Source organism: Dermacentor albipictus, chromosome 10 (genome assembly GCF_038994185.2).
Source record: "Dermacentor albipictus isolate Rhodes 1998 colony chromosome 10, USDA_Dalb.pri_finalv2, whole genome shotgun sequence".
Lineage (NCBI taxonomy): Eukaryota > Metazoa > Arthropoda > Arachnida > Ixodida > Ixodidae > Dermacentor > Dermacentor albipictus.
The window spans coordinates 64,873,182-64,895,227 of record NC_091830.1 but is presented as its reverse complement, the minus strand read 5'-3'; the positions used below and the strand labels follow the sequence as shown (position 1 = coordinate 64,895,227).

The 22,046-nt window shown below is 47.7% G+C and overlaps 1 protein-coding gene across 3 annotated transcripts in view; it reads right to left on the bottom strand.

Moving 5' to 3' along the window:
• The window catches only part of LOC135904172 (multidrug resistance-associated protein 1-like), a 116,465-nt gene that overhangs the window by 11,772 nt on the left and 82,647 nt on the right, over nucleotides 1-22,046 (bottom strand). For all 3 annotated transcript variants that reach the window (XM_065434784.1, XM_065434786.1, XM_065434785.2), the window contains 8 exons: nucleotides 21,686-21,862; nucleotides 20,296-20,463; nucleotides 13,268-13,518; nucleotides 11,071-11,293; nucleotides 9,691-9,907; nucleotides 6,065-6,209; nucleotides 2,201-2,366; nucleotides 160-359 (listed from right to left, as the gene is read on the bottom strand). In XM_065434784.1, coding sequence (XP_065290856.1) covers nucleotides 160-359; nucleotides 2,201-2,366; nucleotides 6,065-6,209; nucleotides 9,691-9,907; nucleotides 11,071-11,293; nucleotides 13,268-13,518; nucleotides 20,296-20,463; nucleotides 21,686-21,862 — 1,547 coding nt within the window. The remainder of the gene's footprint in view (nucleotides 1-159; nucleotides 360-2,200; nucleotides 2,367-6,064; nucleotides 6,210-9,690; nucleotides 9,908-11,070; nucleotides 11,294-13,267; nucleotides 13,519-20,295; nucleotides 20,464-21,685; nucleotides 21,863-22,046) is intronic.

Below are 22,046 nucleotides of genomic sequence, written 5' to 3'. Positions count from 1 at the left end.
AATGACAAACTTGAATATGCTATATACTGCTTTGCGGTAGTCTCATCTTCTGCCACAAGGTAGAGCACAAAGTGACTGCACGCTGACTGCGCTATAATCTGTATAATCACTATAAGCAGTATAAGCAGTGTAATCTCGCTACTAATCTTTCTGCCTCACCGACTAGCCACGATGCTGGGGAAGTAGGTGCTGTGGTTGATGTCGGTCAGCTCGTCCGAGTGGGCGACGAATCGCTCGCCGACTCCGTAGGCCCGGATCGAGCTGCTCCCGGTCACGGTCTCCGAGAAGTGCACGTAGATGGGCGACCGCGAGATGGACTCGAGGCGCTTAAGCTGTCGCGATGTGGCGATGTAGACTTTCTGCGCAACAAACGGAAGAGAAGGCACACGCCCACCAAACATTACGAGCCCAGTAGGAGGGGAACATGACGGCGAACGTTGATATTAGACCGACGCCGCAAAAGCAGGCGATTACTGAATGAACGGACGGACGGACGGACGGACGGACGGACGGACGGACGGACGGACGGACGGACGGACGGACGGACGGACGGACGGACGGACGGACGGACGGACAGACAGACAGACAGACAGACAGACAGACACGGAGCGAACAAGCAGAAAAATAATAAAGCTGAAAACTAGAACCGCACTGCCGCAAGGTGGGAGAGCATTCCAAGTATTTAAATAAACAACAACATGAACACGTAAATGTCAAATAAACGATACATAACCAACAAGCGATTCCAAAAACGGAACAAACATCAGAAAAATTTATCCAAATTCGAGTGCAGGCTACATAAATATTGGCTCGAGCAGAAACCACATCTATTTCTCTATAAGGGCAACTTATGGCCTGCTAGTGAGCTTGTGCCTTTTCCTTTCACTAATAAAATCCCCATTACTGGCCTCGTGTTTTTGTCGTTGTGTCCAAACAAAATTGATGTTTCTTCTGTTATTGAATGTCATGCACTCATCGCACAATATGCAAGCAGGTACAGGCACCCTGAAGCATTCAAGAAGGGTAAGTTCTCTTTTAACCCTTCATTCTCACACCATTTGGATTTCTGTTATTTTGTTAACTGTCGCGCATTGCATTATGCTAGTAGATTTACCTCCGAACGACCTTGATCATTAAAGATAACAGCAGAACTTATATGGGAAGTAAAAACCATAGCATTAACGACTGAATACATAATATTAGATGTAAATTTGAGAGAGAGAAAGACGGAAGTAAGACTTTCAAATGTCTAAAAAAAATAAATTATGGTGTTCTACGTACCAAAATCACGATCTGATTATGAAGCACGCTGTAGTGGGGAACTCCAGAAATTTGGGAGTTCTTTAACGTGCACCTAATTCTAAGTACACGGGTGTTTTCGCATTTCGCCCCCGTCGAAATGCGACCGCCGTGGTTGGGATTCGATCCCGTGACCTCGTGCTTAGCAGCCCAACACCATAGCCACTAAGGAACCACGGCGGTCCTCAAATGGTAAGACAAGAAGAAAGAAACACTATGAGGAGGGAATGCTCTCAGTGTCAAATAAAATATCAGCTACACGCATTTGCTCTCCCATGCATGGCTTCTCTGGGGTATCCTTTAGGGCCCAGAACCATAGATTGAGCAACGGTGCCCAACCTAAGGTTTAAGCCATCCTTTCTCATGCTCTCTGTTTGCCCCTCTTGCCCTCTCTCTATCTCATACTTTATACTCGAACACACCAGAGACAACCTTGTAGACGCCCCCATCATACTGACTGTGTTAAAGGAAGTGCGCCGCCAGTCACGCGTTTTGCCACAAATTATCATGGTATGAACAGCCATGTTGTTATATGCGGGTCTTGGTCGCCGAGTCGCCTGCAATAATTAGTGATTTCGTTACGCTAACATATAGCGTTAAAAAATGTCTTCACATATTCTGGCACTGCCAAACATGTTAAAATAACACTTTCAGATACGATTTGGGGCTATTTGTGGAATCATTTTCTGCACATAAAGGTGCCGAGGTGGTAGCTCGTTATAAGGCGTTGCTTTGTTAAACACAAGCGGGCTACAGCAAGTGACCGTGTCACATCCTGTGTCGGGTAGCGGAGCCACTAATAATGCCCAGGGTCTACTGTCATGTTTATTTCTAACCATATAATTGTTTGCTTCGTTTTTTTTTTTTAACACGCAGTGGGAGGATGCATCGCATAGCGCACCTGTATGAAGTAGTAGATGAGCAGCAGCGGTAAGACGGCGCTCAGAAAGAGGGGCGTTTGCAGCGCAATCAACAGGAACGCCACAACCGTGCGCAGGAACTGGACGAGCAGCATGCGCGCGTTGAAAGGGAGCGTCACGTCCGCGGCGTCGACGTCCTTCGAGAACCTGCGGCCGAAAACAACGATCACGAAGGCAATGGAATAAAACACGAGCACTTCGCTCTAAAAAAGTGGTTTGCAAAAGGCCAGTGACATTGCTTCGCTCGTCAGATGTCTCCGTTTCGTTTCGTCAGGTGTCTCCACATACCTTTCTCCGAAAGCAGAGTTTTTTATCCGTAGAAAAAAAAACTTTGCCACTGAAAAAGCATTTCCTTCGCGTACAACTCACCCATGTCTTTTTTTTCGTTTATTTTTAGGGTTTCCTTTTTTCCCTGCTTCTGACACTCTTCGCGTACGCAGAGGGTAATTCGGCCCACCCAATGCTTTGATCATATGTGCCTCGGGGCTCGATACGTGCTGCAAAAGTAGGCTGAAATGTCCACAGCCCAGTTTTATCGCCGTAGCCTTATGCGATCTTCACCCACTTTGGAGGCATATAACAAGTACGCCGTGATCCAGAAGGCTGTGCAGTCAAACACATGTGCTCAGAGCGCGAGCTGTAACGAGGTAACAAGGGTAATAATGCGAAAAACTGGCGCTTGACGCACCCGAGATACGTTTCAGACAACAACTTTGGAGAGAGAGAAGCGTGCATGCAATCGTGATGCCACCTAATGGCGCTGCAGGCGACAGTGAGGCCGTATATGACATTTCCCTCGTCGTGGAAAAAATTGGCCAAGCTCTGGTGGGTATTGCTTTAGGAAGTCGTATTGCTTTATGAAGTCGTTCAGATTTTTCGGTGTCACCCTCTAGCGCCTGCTACTTCGTGCTTTACATCCCGTCAGATCCCCCATGGATCGATGGGGAGTGCGTTTAGGAACACGCATTCTAACATGATGCCCTTTTTTCTGGTCATCCGCTGATGAGGGGCCGTATTGTAATGGCGGACTCCCAGTTTAAATAGGTGATAATTCATCAGATGCCGGTGACCAGGTTCCAGACTACAGAAGTGCCGAATTTCCATTTCGCTCACAGCTTCAAGACGAACTGCGCCGAATTTTGACGCGTTCCACATACGCCCATCTTCAAATGGGTGCGATTTCGGTCCACGATTTTCAATTGTCTTCTTCGGATCAGAGAACTGCGGAGATAACTTTCCGTAAACGCCAAACAACGTAACCCTCACGTAATCCCCAACGATAAAGATAAGCTCATTGGCACCGCGTTTTTCGTCGGGGCAGAGAGTTTTCGTCTTCACGCTCAGTTGCTTTCTTTTTTTAATCTTTACACGTCCTCGCAAGAACTCGGGCGTTCTCGCCGGGTTCGAGCGATAGCATTCGTCAGGCAGTCCTACCAGTCAAGTCTAGTTCAAGGCTGGCGTCCTTGAAGGTGAAAAGAAGGCGCAAGTCCGGTAATTGTCTGTGGCGCGCACAGCGGTACATCAGCAGGCGTTTGTTTGTTTGTTTGTTTGTTTGTTTGTTTGTTTGTTTGTTTGTTTGTTTGTTTGTTTGTTTGTTTGTTTGTTTGTTTGTTTGTTTGGTTGTTTGTTTGTTTGTTTGTTTGTTTGTTTGTTTGTTTGTTTGTTTGTTTGTTTGTCTGTTTGTTTTATGAGGTCTCCTCAGTCAACAGACATTAGAGTGGAGAGTAGTAAAAAACAAAAAACCCACAAAATTTTAAATACAAAGAAAGAGTGCAATGTTTTTTAACTATGCAATCATATTTATGGAGAGACAGAGCACGACATGTTGTTACAAAAACAAACTATAGATACAAAAAAGGTGTGAAATGTTTCTAATTACACAATATTACAAATATAGAGGCAGAGTACAGGATATTGCAAAGCATTTGTTAATAATTCACAAATTTTTCATGATCTCAAAGTGTTAAAGACGATTTGGGAATTAAGACAATTCCAATCATTTGATGTGGAGTTGATGGAAAGTTGCCTCTACAGTTTTCTGTTGCCAATATCATTGAAAATCATAGACCGGCTCCCTGCCTTCTTGAAGATGGGCCTGTGCGGAACGCGTCAATGTTCGCTGCAGTTCATTTGGAATCTGTCACAAAAGGAAATTCAGTGCTTATGCTGCCTTAGATTTGTCACTGACACTTGAAAAATTATCATGTATTGAGACTTTGATCCAGCCATTACAGCAGGGCCCCTCCATTAACGGATAGCCAGAAAGAAGCGCTCTATATGCTAAAATGCATCTTTCATGATGCACGCCACATCCTTCTGTGAGTGATCTACCGGAATGTCAAGTGCCTCGAGCGGCCGGTCGCGCAACAATATTCCGCGTATTCGCGGACTTCTTTCACGCTCGGAAAAATACTATTACGCCACACGTACTGAGCAACAGAAAGCAGAATCGGGAGTTTTACGCACAAGCGTAACTGAACATCTTTTCAAATCGCCGGTGTTTGTCTGGGGCAGCCAAGCAAACGAGCGAGCAAGGCGCCTGGAGGTGAAGAAAATGCCTTGCCGGGGATAGTGCGAAGGAGCGTGCTCAGAGCGCGGCGAATTGCCGCCACCTAGAAGAGTGTGTAGGTAACGTTGAGCGATGTGGAGATGGAGAAACAAGGCCAAGCCTCGCGGAATAGCAAAGCAGGCGGATGAGCCCTGCGTTGACCTCTTCTGGCAGTTGCGACTGGTTTTATTTGCGGGTGCATACGTGGTGGGTTTGTCTCGTGGTAGCGTCGTCCTCGCGCTCCGTAAGCTGTGTGTACGTTTGAAAGCGTGCTACGGTGAGCCGACGACGGCAGCTCAACCTGGCGTGCGCAAGGGGAGCGAGCGCGCCGTATTCTGTCGCACGCATTGCACCACGGCCCCGTGGGAGGGGATGAAGCGGGGACGTTGTACTTCGCTCGCTGCGGCTGCCGCGATTCCTCATGGTCATCGAGTGCGTACACTTTCTGCTTGTCTGTGCGTGCTGACGCCATCCTAGGTAGTTTAAGTAGTAAGCAAATGTTTGCCACGCGACGTTCTACTCCGGCTGCTGCTGCGTGTGGCGCAGCTGAGCGAGCCCTGTCTTGAATACTATCTGTGATGCGAACAGTGTAGGCGTCAAGGCGTACCGAGGGCCGATAGCATCGTGTGCACTATGGCACCCATACCCTTGCCCATAACCCGCGTTCACGAAGTAAAACGTCACTGTAACTTTTTTCATGTTGCTCTACAATTTTCTCATTGGCACTTTTCATCTAATTATAATATTTGTGATGTGCATTAATCATTTCATGCTAATTATGTAAGTTGTCAGAATGCAAAAGAAATATAATCTGAGTGTCTCCAAGCAACAGCAAGCAACATTAGCTTAGCTCCATCCAGCTACATGGCATTAGCGTATTTTTTAATCTAGGTGCATGACGTCGCTTTCATCAATGAGAATGTGCGAGGTCGCCCGTGACGAGCGCGCAGAGTCATCACAATCTAAGTGTGTTGTCGCATACTTAGAGTGTTGACTGTGCTCAGTTATGGCCTAGTCCTCTTTCTTTATCGGAGTGCTACCGGGCGTCTGGCATTTGCCGCCACGCTGTGATGCCAGCTCTTCGCTTCATGTAGCCGGACGACACGGACGGCAGGTGGCGTCACCAGCGCGTGGTTGGTTGGATGGTTGGATGGTTGCTGGTCGGTCGGTTGGTTGGTCGGTTGGTTGGGATGCTTATTAGAGGACACCTTACCAGCTTAACATGGGATACGGGTTCTCTTTGAACACAACGATATTAAGATTACTATCATTCCCACCAGAGTGCTCGCGCTCTCACCTGTTGAGTATGCGGCCCATGGGCGTGGTGTCGAAGAATGCCATGGGCGCACGCAGCACGCGGTGCAGCATTTGGTCGTGCACCACGCGGCTGCCCTTCAGGATGGCCAGGTTCAGGGACACAAAGCCGAACAGCACGAACGTGACTGCGGTCACCAGAACGAAAGGAAAAGAAGGCGTGAGAAGCAAACAGGTCGTTCACGTGCAGACGTGACAGCACTTAGCGGCAAGTCATTACAACCCACATACGCTAAACAGCGCAGTCGCCACTTTTTTTTTTGCTTACTGGTTGTACGCCAGCAAAGCTCAGTGCCTGGTTGGCCTTCCTGCCTTTCATTTAACCTTCTCTTTCTCCCTACTCGTTGTATTGTTATTTTCTGCGGAACTTGATTGAGAGTCTGGGAGCGTTACTTCCATTTGATTGACACATAGAGATACCCTGTTTGTTCGAACTCAGTTCTTTGCTATGTTCCAACGACAGACTATGCTTTTCTTTTCTCATTTCGTGGTGACCTAACGTTGTGCCTTAGTGATACATTTGCACCAGTTTAATGAACCAATCAGAAAAGGGTCCTTAAAGGCCAAAAAAATTATAATGATACCGTTAACTAGTACCCTACATGAGCGGGCGCAGTATCACCATCGGGAGAACATCAAACGATAGGCGATCGGCTTTGACGAGTGCCATTCCGAATTCTGCAAACCCTCGCTAGCGGCATGGACTGACTTCAAAGGGATTCTGAAGATCCATATTGATTATTTAGCCATTCTAGATGCTCAAATTGAGCTGCTGGAATACCGAGGAGATCAACCTTGGGGCTGTACGACAAAAATTATGCAGGTATCGCGCACTGTGGGAATCGATGTTATGTAAAGCATCTGCCGCGTAGCTCGCTACCCAACGTCCTTTGCGATTGCGGTTTGTGTAAGGCGAGCAGCTATGCGTCGATCGGGAGCATGTGTCTGACGTCAACAGTGATTACCTTGACAACAATCGTGTGAGGGCATGATTTCTATCCCGGCTGTTCGACGCCATGCTCACGACATGCCGATTGTTGAGTTCTGCCTAGTTGCTCCATGAGCGCACGCCCGAAAAACACAGAATGTAATGCTCCTAGCCACTGCTTGGCATACAATCGTGTGTATACACTTGTCTATACCACGTGTATAGGTTAAAATGATGACGATATTAGAGCTCCGGCGATCAAATATTAAAATATGTTCGACCGAAACCGATCATCAAAGTGGTACAATGCCGCACAGCTCCTACGTATACATTTAGCAGCTACGAAGAAAGCACTGAGTGACGTGTGCATATCACGAAGGTAATGTAGTGTCGATCACACAGTGCCCCAAGGTGCGAACTGCCACGAGCTCAGAATGCGAGATACTAGGTCGAGACGGACGATCCCAAGGGTCTGAAGAAGCTAATCGGATTTCGCACATGAAGGGTATGCTTGCAATGGGTACCTAATGTTTATAGCGCATGGCTGATGTGTTGGAAGTCATATGTTCGATTCCACCGCTGGCCACCCGTCTCTTTTTAATAAAGTGATCCGAAGAGGACGCGGGGAAGGAACCTACCTACCTACACTCTTTCATACTTGGAGTGCAGCGCTGTGGAAGCTGCGCAAGAAGTTCAGTCATCAAAATGTATCACTGCTCACGCTTAGTGGCTGCACATGTCCACGCGAGCACGCACGTGAGGCTGTCGCGACAGGCTGCAAGCGAAAAACACGGAAAGGATGATTAAAGCAAAACGACCTCATACAACGTATTATTATCCATATAACATAGCCTGATCCTTTGTATGGATTGCAACGTCTTTGGCTTATTACTGAGCGTGAACAAAGGACAATTTCACATAATCGCTGGGATAGTACCGAGTACACTTAAGCGCTTCTTATTAGTGGTGAACTCGAAAGCATTAATGTTCAGTTGAACACGGCTGAGCAGTCCTTCGAGTTCTGCGCTGCGACTAATGTACCATAGCGGTACGTGGTTCCCGAGCCAGTAGCAGCAGCCTGCGGTCCCGACGCCGCATGCCACCAACGTCCTGCGTGAGGAGACAGGGGAAGCATATCACGCGCGTGCATCGTTGACGGAAACTCGCTTCAGCCCGCGGCGTCCCATCACCGCATCTGCTCCGTCGCGGCGCGCTGTTGACGCGGCGATGCCCTCTCCCCTCACACAACACCCGGCGCGCTAACGCCCCAGCAGGTGTTCCGATTCGTCCGTTCTGCTCCGTCGAGAGTGACGTGACATCGCAGTCAATGGGAATTTAGGCGCCGTTTCGCTGATACAGACGCCGCCGGCTCTTTCGCCCAATGGGCCATGTGATGCTTTCGCCTCAAAGAACACCGAGCTAATTCTTGGTGGGACCACAGCTACTGTAGGAAATCTTGCTAGCCTCCACAGTGTCGCACGCCATGTACAAAACGGAGTATACCTACCCCAATAGTCCTGGAGTGATGCAAAGAATGCTTCCCCGGAAAACACCGATAAAAAAAACGAGTGGTGACCCTGCCTTAAACGCAGCTGTTCGTGATATCACGATGTTTCTAGCAGCGTACATTTAGGAAAAGATTATGTATGAACCACTAAAGGACAGCACTGCAGCGTTGAAAACCCCGAATGCTGAAGCTAAACCAAAATACTGCGAAATACATGACGTCACCGGCACTGTGGTGTGGCACCAAAAAAAGGACACGCGATTTCGTAGTTCCTTTCTCTGCCAATAATCAACACTTTCTCATCAAACAAATTCAAATTAATATCAAATAAATTAAAACTCTGTTTTGATTCTCCAATGATGTAAAATTATTTAGGGATTCGTTTCAATGCCCCATCAGGAACAGTAAAAGCTGAGCTAGTCGGTGAGGATTATTCTTGTAACCCTGCTAAGGGAAACGCAAGGAAACTCAGTACGAACCAACGCAGGTTTACGTACGCGATTAACCCTGTCATGCGAGACCAAGGCAAAAAAATTAAACATATTTGGGGTCAATAGAATTGAGGATTGGGCGACTTAGTACTGCATTCTAAAACTGGTACAGCACAACATAGAAAGAAAGAAACGAGCCGAGCCGGCCAGATGAAAGAACTGAGCGGCCAGCTCGGCTTGTTTCTTCCTTTCTATGTCGCGCTGTACCAGTTTTATTATGTTTGGGCTAACTGCACAGCTCTACATATTAGAACAGCAGTGCCTAGAAGTCACAGAAAACAAGAACGTAGAAAGGACGCCACGCCAAACCGTCCTCTCAAGTTCTTTTAAACTTTGTCTCTACGCAATGCCGCTTCAAAGCGTAGAACAAACTGCCCACAAACTAAACTTCTTTTTGAATTAGTCGGTGGATCATTGGCACATGCATCAAAGCAGTGAATACACCCTTCGCCCCTGTCATTATTTTTCGCGTGTTTCTCCGCTCGGACCTGTAGTTTGCGTGGATACCAGGTGAAATGTGCCATGTATGTACAGGTACCATGTACAGGTACCGCTCGTCAAAAAAAAGCGTGAGGTGGCACGCTTTGATCGAGCGGCCGTCGAGGTACTTTGGGCCATCGAAATTGCCGGCTTGACTCAGCCAGACGCTCACGCGAAGCAAACCCGAGACGCGTGACACTCACTCTCCGCGAAGCCGTACATGGCGTACATGCCGAGCCGGTAGTTCTTCCACGCCGGGTTCGTGGCCAGCTCGGGGTCGAGCGCGTCGTTGCTCCAGACTCCGAGCCAAATGCTGCCGCCGATGTTGAACGCGTGCGATATGATGTAGGTCGTCAGCGAGGACAGTGTCAGGCACTTCCCCATGGCCTTCACGAAGTCCCAGTACACCTGCCACTTGACCTGCGTACACGCAGAAATACGAACATAGACGGTAACCTAACTTACATGCAGACGGCCATTAAAAAAAAACGCGAATAAGAGGTGAAATACGTGGAGGGGACAACGTCGCGTGATGAAACAGTCGTACCACAGATGACGAGGGCTAACGCGTACATGTTTGTTTCGTTGTAAGTTGCACGCAAAAGACAAAGGCGATATTAGAACTCACAACGGCCGCTGTCCATCGATTGCATATTTATTCTGAGAAATGGGCTAATATGCAAACATTGAAAAGAAGCAAGAAAAAACTCTGAATTTAGTTAACAGTTATGCAGCATAATGCCAAAGAAAGTGTGGGCAGTTTGAGAAAGTCCACACGATTCTCACTTTTCGCGTTATTGTAACTAGCGTGATTATGCATACCGTCTTTTTCACACACCACGAAGGTGATCACGAGGCAATCCAAGCGTACGTGAAATAGCTGAAGCAGTTCACATCATGAAACCTGAGACATGAGGCGTCAGCGAGGTTCGATTAATGCTGTCAAAAGAATAAATTGCTTTCATTGGAGCCTTGATTTTCTTTCTTGAACCTATTGAGCTTCATGGATCTTTTTTTTCCTTTGTTCCAAGTTTCTAAGAATAAAACTTTCAATTGACAGACAGTGCTTGTCGTTCACAGTCTGTCTGCGCATTGTTTAACAATGAATAACACCCAGCCTCCCAGCTTCACTATTCTTGACGAGTTCCACCTTCAGACAGGACCATACATGCAGTGCAGCAGAGAAAGAGAGAAGAAAGGGGAAAAGTAGGGAGGTTAACCATATGGGAATATGCAGCTTGCTACCCTACGCTGGGGAGAGAGGGGAAGGAGAGCTAAAGTGATAGCAAAGTAGTGATAAAGAAAGAAAGGAGCATGTGCATACAATCACAGTCGGTCACTGTCACCGCATACCGTCACCACACAGCACTGTAGCACTTGCAGCACTCTAAACATCTGTTCAGGCTACAGCCGATCGTCCAATTCTGCTGCCCTTAAAAGCTGCAACGGTGCGCCCGTCGCTCTCCGCTGCGATGGCTTGTGAGGTCGGCATTCTAAAGTAAGTTCCTCTGCTAGAGGTCTTTGTTCTACAAACAGTGCAAGAGTGACAAAGTGGCAAGGCGATGGGGTGGCGCCGTGTTTACCGATCCCACTTGTGCCGTCTCTTCCTCGGTGAGCTTGGCCTTGGACACCCTGGCCAGAGATGGCTGCTTGCTCTGTCTCGCGCTACTTGCGCCGCCCCCGGCGTCGCTCCAAGAGTCGCGGCCACTGCTCATGCGCTGGGATTCCCCGCGACGGCGCAAGCCCCTACGGTCATCGGTCACGCTCGAATCGGTGTCGCTCAGGTCGCTTCGCGCCGAGCGGTACCTGCACGGTGGGAGGCCCGATTCAAAGCAGCTCTCGCAAGTACAAGCGGAGCGCAGTAGCAGTGCGCTAGCATGTTAGTAAGTCACTCCGTTTCACACATGCCAGGCAACAGTGTGCGGGCTATGCAAGTAGTGCGCTCCGAGATGTCTCACTACACGCGCTTAACAGTGCGTTTGCTTTTGTTGTTGTTGTTGCTGTTGTTGTTGTTGTTGTTGTTGTTGTTGTTGTTGTTGCTTGCGGCTTTTTTATTGCAATACTTCAAAATTTCAGCTCCAACTTGTGAATGTAAGGTTACAGAAACGCTGAGGATGATCGATTGGCATCCCTTTCGAAACGGGGCGGTGACAAGTAGTCACCCAGCCTGCTTCAGTTCAGCAGGTATGCTGTATATGTTTTTCATTCAAGAGTTTTTTTCTTTACCTCTGCTTCATTTTTTTCTCTTCCTCAAAACTTCTCCATCGATCTTGTATCGCTACCTGCAATGCCTGCAACGGATCCGGTCGAATCAATGTCTTCCTTTTTGTTTTTTCTTTTTTATTTCTTTTTTTTTTCCTCCATTGCACTTCTGTTTGCTGGTATACTGTCTAACCCAACTTGTCATTGTTTTTTTTCGCTTATGTATTTGTTTTGTCGGTTCGAAATCAGTGCCTGTGCCTTCTGCTGCTGCCCTCAGACCGGGTTTAAGGCCCGTCAAGTTTTGCGAGCAACGTTTTCCTTAAATCCCCCATAAATTGTACGTTTATGGAAATAAAGGCATTTGTATTTGTATTGTATTCCCAGCATTTTTTACCACCAATACGCTAGACGTCTCTTGCTTACCTCGATTGCTGACCGCCTGATGCGTTTGCCCACTTGAAATCCCAGGCCAAATCACGTATAATGTACGCACATTCGAGCTTCCAGGACGCGAAGTACCATGCCTTCGTTCCCAGTGGTAACGCTGCGCTGTGGCTGCTACTTGCAACAGAAACGTGCGACTCCTTTGTTGAGATGTGTGACGCCTTCCATTAATAGTTACGTCATATTTTGTGACATAGTAGTGTCAGGCCTAATGTAACGTCGAATTACATGACAATTGTCTACGTTTTTTCTTTCACTGCGATGCCCTTTCTTTTTCGCCCCGAATGCGAGGAGTGAGAAAAGTCTTTGTAGCCTTTGTGTCGTTGCCTGCTATGTATGAAAAAAGTGCAGATCGCGTTCATTCGTGATAGGACACTATGATAAGGTCAACCACGATATGAGTGAGCGAATTTGTCGTGCTACGACAGACACGGCAGCGGAGGACTTCACCTTGAGTTGGACTAGGTGACGACCTTTACGGTGCAATGTGGTAGAGGCTCACGGGCATTTCAATCACCATAGGCAATAAACGCCTGGCAACCAATGCAAATAATGGCAATGATGACAACAGGCCCTTAACACAGGTGCACTGAAAAAAAACCTTACTTACACAAAAATAAAAAGGTAAAATATTTATCCAAGGCCGCAGTACTAAATATCTCGTACATTTCCGTGTCATGCCCGGCTACTTTGCCCTACTCAATCCCCAGAATTCTATAGCTTGAGGCTTCGGTTCATCGTGAAGGTAATGTAAGTTGTACATAAACATTGACAAATACTCATTTGGTCCGCCTAGGAGGCTAATAAAATCCGTGACGCCACAAGTTCGCAGCGCGAAAACTTCGCGATTCCCTCGCCACCAAAGGTTCGTTTTTTTCTGCGCGTCCTTTTTTTCGCTTACCTACTATTCATTTGCACAAGTTAAGGGCGACAAGTAAGACATATCTGGTTTGGTAAATGAGTAGTGCACTTTACCGCCGCCGTTTCCCTCAGTTCTCCGCTTTGATATTTGTTGTTTCTTTTTCATACACACGATTACTTTTAACGGGCGCTTCCATCAAGCGTGAAGCCAATTTGGTTGCGCCATTTTGGCAATACCGTGGCCCCACAAAGTGCGCGCCCAAACGGACCCACCGGACAAGTTCCGGTGTCGGTAACGACGACTGCGACGCGATGGCGCTGAAGAGCTCCACGTCTTCCTCCGAGATGCCCTGTTCGCTCTCCTCGCCCTCCCTAATGAACTGTGTCAGGAACTCGGAGAAGGCGCCGCCCCGCGACAGCAGCTCCTGAAAAGTTCCGCAGTCCGACACGGTTCCGCCTTGCATCACGACCACGGTGTCCACTTCCGGGAGCACGGACAGCCGGTGGGTGACCAGTACGCGCGTCTGCGCGGCGGAGAGGAGAATAGCGCGAAAAGGAACGAGCAAGGAAGACAACGTCAAAAGCAAACAACGAATAACTCACACGTACTCAACGAACTAATGTGGTAGCGTTATGAGGTCACATCACTCAACGGTTACCTATTGACATGAGCTTAACTTATCCTAACTCACGGTTATCTATAAACTCTTATGGCCTAACAATGGGCTAGTGCTGTCAACTACCTGCTGGTGTTCAAAATGGTACGATCGGCTGGTCCCCAGTGCCTCGACCAAAAACATGCCTCACCCGCCGTGGTTGCTCAGTGGCTATGATGTTGGGCTGCTGAGCACGAGGTCGCGGGATCCGATCCCGCGGCCACGGCGGCCGCATTTCGATGGGGGGCGAAATGCGAAAACACCGGTGTACTTAGATTTAGGTGCACGTTAGAGAACCCCAGGTGGTCAAAATTTCCGGAGCCCCCACTACGGCGTGCCTCATAATCAGAAAGTGGTTTTGGCACGTAAAACCCCATAATATAAAAAAAGAAAAACATGCGTCGGCCAAAGAAGGTGACCGTTGCTTCTACGTGATGCGCGAAAACAGCCAGAGATAAGCAGCGTTCTGCTAATCGAACGGAACGAGAGAGGCAAGAGCGTTATCTTGTAAACGTCCAAATAAGGAACTACTGCACGATAATTCACCTTAAGGGACTTTCGGTCGTTTTCTTTTTTTCTTTTTTTGACGGCCCACGTTTGGGGGGGGGGGGGGGGGGCCGTGGTACCGAAATCTATTTACAAACTGGTATACGCAGCGCAAGAATGGTGATGATGATGTGTGGTGTTTTATGGCGCAAGGGCCAGGTTTGGCCAAAGAGCGCCATGACAGGTGGTAATGTTGACGATGTATTGTGGATGACATGCACAATGAACTCATTATGGTAGATGTGATATGGCTGTAAAAGGGCCTAAAATCTGTAGCTGTAAGTGGCGTAGAATATATAGTTGCTAAAATAATGACGGTGACAAGGCAGTGATGTGGGCTATGGCAATGGGCTGTCGTGAAAACATTGTGCAATAAAACAACACTGACATCAGAGCTTTAAGAGAGCCCTTGAATGCAGGGCTGTTAGTCACTCGCTAAAAATTGCCTGGCCAAATGATTTTCAGGATGTCAGTTTCGTCTAAAAAATCTAAGACTGTTTGCAGTTTGAAAAACGGTTCGTCACTAAGAAAAAATGCAGGATGGAGAGGTATATTTTCGCGATATGCAGAAGGGAAATACTTTTTCCTCTCCGTTTCTATTGCAGGGCACTGGATAAGAACATGGATGACAGTCAGGCCATCGCCGCATCTACTACAAGTAGGAGGTTCCCCGCCAGTTAAGAGGTAGGAGTGAGTACTGTAAGTATGTCCTATTCTTAATCGGCAAAGAAGTACTTCTTTGTACCGTGCTGTTTTGTCACTTATCCGATTCCGCAATCTTGGTTTTATAATATGTAACTTATTCAATGTTTGTGTATCCCACTCTGCTTGCCAATGTTTCCTCAATTTACGGCGCAGAAAGGGCTTTAGGTCTGTGGCAGGAATGGGGATATTTCCATCTGTGTCGCTAACACTCACTGACGTAGCGTTTTCGTCAGCAGCTACGTTGCCTTTTATACCTTTATGGCCAGGTACCCAGCATAGGATAATCGCTTGGTTGAAGATATATGCGGAGCACAACAAACTATACAACTCATTCAAAACGGGATTCTTATGCTTTCGTAAGCTAATCAGCGCTCTCACGACACTTAGCGAGTCTGTAAAGACAACAGCCTTAGCGACATTTGTGCGCCTTATGTGTTTAATAGCCGAAAGTACACCGTATGCTTCTGCCGTAAAGATACTGGTGTGTGGGTTTAGTGGCCCTGATGTTGAAAATGAGGGTCCGAGAGCTGCGTAAGCAACACCAGCAGGAGACTTCGAAGCATCTGTGTAATATTCGTCACAAGAATACTTCTCTTTAAGTTCAATAAAATGTGACTGTATGTGAGCCTCAGGTGCGTGTTTAGGTAATTCTAAGAAAGAGATGTCACATTGGATAGTTTGCCACTCCCAAGGCGGTGGAAGCCGAGAGGGCGCCATTAAGACATTCTCTAAAAGAGAGACCCCTGTTTTTTCTGAGAGTGCTTCCAACCGGAGGGACAGAGGAGGCCGGACACATGGGCGGTTACGGAACAGCCTGGCCATAGAGGAGTCGTTAATAATTGAATGACATGGATGATCCACAGCTGATTTTACATTCAAGGCATACGAAAGACTTAAATATGTCCTTTGGTAGTATAGGGACCATTCATTAGATTCGGCGTAAAGGCTTTGCACAGGGCTAGTCCTAAAGGCACCTGTAGCAAGGCGAATGCCTAAGTGGTGGACAGGATCTAGCATTGTTAGAGTACTAGGTCCTGCAGAATTATAGACTATGGCGCCATAGTCAAGGCGTGTTAGTATTAGACTTTTGTACAGCTTTATTAGGCATCTCCTGTCACTTCCCCAAGCTGTGCGTGACAACAGCTTCAGAAGATTCATAGTCTTGAGGCACTTTGCCTTAAGATATTTCAGGTGTGGCACAAAGGTTAGCTTACTGTCTAGAAGGATCCCTAAGAATTTGTGTTCACAGCTCACAGATAACCGTTCTCCATTGAGATTGATTACGGGTTCCGCCAGTATACCTCTCTTATTAGTGAACAGGACGCAGGTACTTTTTCTCGCATTGAGCTTAAAACCATTTTCGTCCGCCCACTTAGACAATTTATTTATGCAAAGCTGTACATGTCGCTCACAGATACTTAGATTACAGGATTTAAAACCTATCTGGATATCATCTACATATACAGAATAAAATATACTATGTGGTATGGCAGTCTGAATGGAGTTCATTTTGACAATAAAGAGAGTGCAGCTCAGCACACCTCCTTGTGGAACACCAGCCTCTTGCGTAAATGGACGAGAGAGAACGTTACCAACTCTAACACGGAAAGTGCGATCCGAGAGGTAACTCTGAATGACGCATAGCAAGTTGCCTCTAACTCCCATTTCAGACAGATCACGAAGGATTCCAAAACGCCAGGTTGTGTCGTATGCCTTCTCCATATCTAAAAATACGGACAGGAAAAACTGTTTGTGGACAAAGGCATCACGGATATTTGTCTCGATGCGGACAAGGTGATCTGTTGTGGATCTACCCTCTCTAAAACCGCACTGTAAGGGATCGAGTATCTTGTTGTTTTCAAGAAAATGGATGAGGCGACGGTTAATCATTTTCTCAAATAATTTGCATATACAACTTGTCAGAGCTATAGGCCTATAACTGTCGGGTGAGGAAGGGTCCTTGCCCTCTTTGAGAATGGGGATTACGATTGCTTCTTTCCAGGCAAACGGAATGTATCCTGCGGAGAACATAGAATTGAAGAGTGACAGTAGTGTTTCTTGGGTTTGAGGGTGGAGGTGTCTGATATCTCATACATTATTCTGTCACTTCCTGGGGCGGACTTGTTGCAACAGTTTAGTGAGGCCTGGAACTCAGCCATTCCAAATGGACGATTGTATGCTTCATTGGATGAGCTGTTCCAACCCAATTTCATCTGTTCTGCTAATCGCTGGTATTTTAGAAATGTATCTGTGTAATGAGATGCACTAGAAATGTGCTCGAAATGTGCTCCTAGACAATCTGCCTGATCCTCTAGAGTGTCTCCTTGTGTATTTAATAAAGGTAAGGGATGAGTTTCGCGGCCTTTTATTTTGTTAACCCTGTTCCAGGCTTTTCGTTCGTCTGTATACGAGTTAATGCTGCTTATGTAGTTTTTCCAGCTTTCTCGTTTAGCGCGGCGGCGCGTTCTTCTACCTTGCGACTTGATCGCCTTGAAATTAATCAGATTCTCTGTGGTTGGGGAGGTACGGAGGAGGCTCCAAGCCTTGTTCTGCTTTTTCCTGGCTTCCCTACACTCCTCATTCCACCATGGAATACGTCGTTTCGAGGGCAACCCATTTGTTTGGGGAATGCATACTGATGCAGCCTCAACAATGAACGCTGTTATGTATGCTACTGCGTCGTCTAAGCTAAGTTCAGAGATATTATTCCAGGGCAGCTGTGTTAGTTCGCGAAACTTTGTCCAGTCGGCTGAGTCAACTTTCCATCGAGGAAGATGTGCATGACACTCACTTTGTTTTTTAAGGTTTAGAACGATGGGGAAGTGATCACTTCCATAAGGGTTATTAATGACATCCCACTCCAGATATGGCACAATTGTACTAGACGCTGTGCTTAGATCTATCGAAGAAAATGTTCTGTGTGTAGAGCTGTAAAATGTTGGCTTTTTCTTGTTCAGCAAGCAGGAACTTGAAGAGAACAGGATGTTTTCTACAAGCCGTCCTCTCGCATCACAGCGAGAGTCGCCCCACAGTGGGTTATGCGCGTTTAGATCACCGACGACTATGTAAGGGTGATGCAGCTCATCAATAAAGCTTTGAAATGTTGTGCTAGAGAGTTGATAACTTGGGGGGATGTATACGGACGTGATAGTAACTAGTTTATTGAATAGTACTGCTTGGATAGCAACTGCCTCAAGAGGAGTTCGGAGTTGCAGTTGCCGACAAGCAACGCCTCTGTCTACTATTATTGCTACACCGCCGGACGATGCAACAGCATCATCTCGGTCCTTCCGGAAAATAGCGTATTGCCTAAGAAAGTTTGTCTGCGTAGATTTAAGATGTGTCTCCTGAACACACAGCATCTTTGGATTGTATTTGTGTAAGAGTTCTTTGATATCATCGAGGTTGTGGACCAGGCCTCTCACGTTCCAGTGTAATATTTGTGTATCCATCTTGTTTGTGTTTATGTGCTGTGTGTCAAGAGATATCACTTAGGTTGGTTCAAGGGACCTTTCCAGGCCCCTTGATGCGGGGTATTTCTTTTTTGTTGGCGCGCTCCAGGGAGCAACGCCGTGCCTTCGGCGTCTGAGACGCCGGAGAAGTTTTTGTTACATCCATCGCCTCGTCAGAGGCGCTGGATGACGCCCGCTCAGCGGACACGCGCGGGGGTTTTTCGGGCCTGTCTGCGCGAGCAGTGGCCCTGGGACCGGCAGGCTCGGAGGTCTGCTGGCCCTTCGTCGTAGGGGGCGGAGGAGCCGTGGCTGCTCCCGCCAGGGGGGCTGATGGCGTAACCGCCGTCACACTCCGTGTGACTTGCGCGGCCGCCTGAAGATGTAGCGCTGCCCCCCGGCGCGCCACATCGGTGTAGGAAGGACTGGACTGATTTTGGAGTGCGAAACGCTTACGTGCCTCTGGAAATGATAGGTTCAGTTTTACTTTCAGTTCTATGATTTGTTTCTCTTTTTTCCAAGTAGGGCATGATCGAGAGTAGGCGGGGTGGTCTCCTTCACAGTTGGCACAATGGTTTGTTGATGTACAGATGTCCGAAGCGTGTTCAGAAGAACTACACTTCGCACAAGTAGCACGTCCTCTGCAGTTCTGTGACCCATGCCCAAAGCGCTGACACTTGAAACATCGACGTGGATTTGGGATATACGGTCTCACGCGAAGCTTACAGTAACCGGTTTCTATTGTTTCAGGTAGGTTGCAGGTTCCGAAAGTAATGATTATGTGTTTGGTAGGTATTTGCTTGTCATCTCGCCTCAATGTTATTCTTTGAACTTTGACTACGTTTTGGTCTTGCCATCCTTCAAGCAGTTCGCTTTCGCTCAGTTCAAGGAGGTCATCTTCTGAGACGACCCCGCGCACTGTGTTCATTGATCTGTGTGGGCCCACTGAGACGGGAATTTCCCCAAATGCTACAACTTTCGACAGTTTGTCATACTGCACTTTGTCGCGGAGTTCCAGAAGAAGATCGCCACTTCCCATCTTCGTTACTTTATAGCCTGGGCCAATTGCTTCAGTGAGAGATTTAGCTACAACAAATGGTGAGATCATTCTGACTGTTTTCTTATCGTTCTGACTATGTACAACGTGGTATTTTGGGAAAGATTGTTTTGGCTGCATAAAGAAAGTGAAAGTCTCATCGGTGCGCCCCCTCTTCAGGGAGCGATCAGGTAGCGGAGGAAAGTTATTTGCCATATAGAGCAGGGAAATTCGGCGGCGATGGTGGCCACCCACCACCGAGCCCAACAAGGGGACGCTACAAGGTTGGAAGAATACCTGCAGACGCCAGCCATGCATCGCCGCTATAACCTAATATATATATACCCAAGGCAGGATATATTACACACGGTTAACCCTAGCCGCCAGGAAATACGGAAGTAATAAGAAGTGAAGAGAAGACAGGAAAGATGGAAAAGTGGGAGAGAAAGACGAAGATTGGAGAGGAGGACAGGAAAAGGCGACTGCCGATTTCCCCCGGGTGGGTCAGTCCGGGGGTGCCGTCTATGTGAAGCAGAGGCCAAAGGGGTGTGTTGCCTCCGCCGGGGGGCCTTAAAGGTCCAGACACCCAGCATTGGCTCAACCCCCAGGATACCCCTTTCCCCAGACACGGCTAAGCCGCGCACGGCTACACGTGGGAGGGGCCAACCCTCGTGTGCTCGGGTCCGTGGTGTCGCAACCCACCAAACGCCTGCTGACGCAGACGCCCCTGCGGGGAGCGCAAGAATGGCACAAGGACGAGGCAGGAACACGGGACAGCAGCTTGTGCCGTTCTTGCGCAATGTATCCCAGTTTTTATGTATCCCACCAACACGCCCAAACTTCTTCCCTGCTGAGATCTATTCGTCAGCGTCATAAGCAGCCCTAGGGTGTCGTAAGCGTCGTCCTTACTCTGCCCCGGAGCATGCCCTTGGGGCCGATGACCGTGTCGAAGATGTGCTTGCCCACGTGTGAGTCGACGGCGCTGAGCGGGTCGTCGAAGAGGTAGACGTCGCGGCCGCTGTACGCGGCTCTGGCGATGCTGATACGCTGCTTCTGGCCGCCGCTGACGTTGATGCCCTGTCGGCGAAAACGTTATACATTGCGGGTTACATTCAAAAGTAAGCATTTTTTCCCTCACGTCGATAGAACTGTATTCCGATTCAGCAAAAGTTTTCGAATACTGTGGGATTTCTTGCTGTCGCCTCGTGGCAAACACTTGCCAGACTATACAGCAATCTTTCCATTCCTCAAAATGAAATGAATGAATTCCTCAAAATGAAGCGGCAGTTGTGAGCTCCGATTCGTTGAGAAGTTTAGGGACTGCCACGTGATCGTAAAAGCATGACACGTTAGCAATCTTTATATAAGCACCATAATCAGGACGTGTATAGTATGGCGCTTCGATGCGTAACATTAAGCTAGCAAATTGAATGTCCTACTCTCTCTTCCAAGAGATTCAGACTCCACTCATGGTGAGTGAAGTGTAAATCATTCACTTCCTGAGACAAAGAGCTAAGATTACATGATGATAAGGTGAACTGTAGGGACGAATTTTCGAAATGATTAAGCTTTATTTAACGATATCCAAATCGTGACATTAAAAGCCTGCTGAGGGAAACGTTTATTTGGAATAAATTTATTATCAATTATAAAGCATACCACTGAACCAATCAGCAAAGCCTCAGATATGGAAATTGCGGTTTTCTTCGTAGTAGCCTTTAAACAGCAACTAAGCCAATAACGCTTGCACCTGGTGGTTGTAGCACTGACGTAAGACCTGCAACGCCTCTTCGAAAATTTTTCAGCGCGCATCGGGTAGCCGGTGGAGCATGCTTAGCTCAGAGGTCGTTTCGGGAGCCAAGTCATGCGTTACTTCCGGCGGATGTTAATGGCGGCGTTTTTTTTTTAGTTTTGCTATGAAAAACTATTATTTTTGTGGGCTTTGCATGACGCTTTCGCTTGTATTTCAAACGTGAAATTTTGCATGGAAACACCTCTATATCTGAAGTACCAGGCTTTTTACGCTGTCCTAAATTTCCTTGCATTTGGCTTTTGAGGTTTGACTCCAGCTTTACCTTTTTAGCCGATCTCTTTACTTGGTGGCATCCCCAAGTTATACTTTCACTTTTTATATTTTGCACTATATTTTGAGAGAATGTAACCTCTTTCTCACGCGTCCCATGCCCGCAAAAACAATTGTGGTCGTGTGTACGGTACCTCTTGCGTCACCTGTCCCTCGCCTTTCCCTCTCGACAAAGCCGTGCTAGTTACCCTCGACCCATCCGTGTGCGGAGCTTACCTTTTCGCCGACCTCAGTGTTATCACCCGCGGGCAAGACCGCCAGGTCGGGCTTCAGGGCACACGCTTCGACCACCTGGTCGTAGAGCTCTTTGTCGTAGACGTGGCCGAAGAGGATGTTGTTCCTGACGCTGGCGTTCTGGATCCATGCCTGCTGAGGCGAGTAGGCCAGGGTGCCCTGCGAGTGCGTCGCGAGAGCCATCGTACTGACGTCTCCACGACACTGTGTCGGAAACGGCTTTGGTCCGCGGCCAAGGAAATGAAAAGAGCCGTTTCGCCAACTCTTCCTGATGCATCCACTTTGTGCGCAGAGTGAAAGAACTCTATCTAAAAGGCCACATTACCAAAACTCCCCTGTTCAG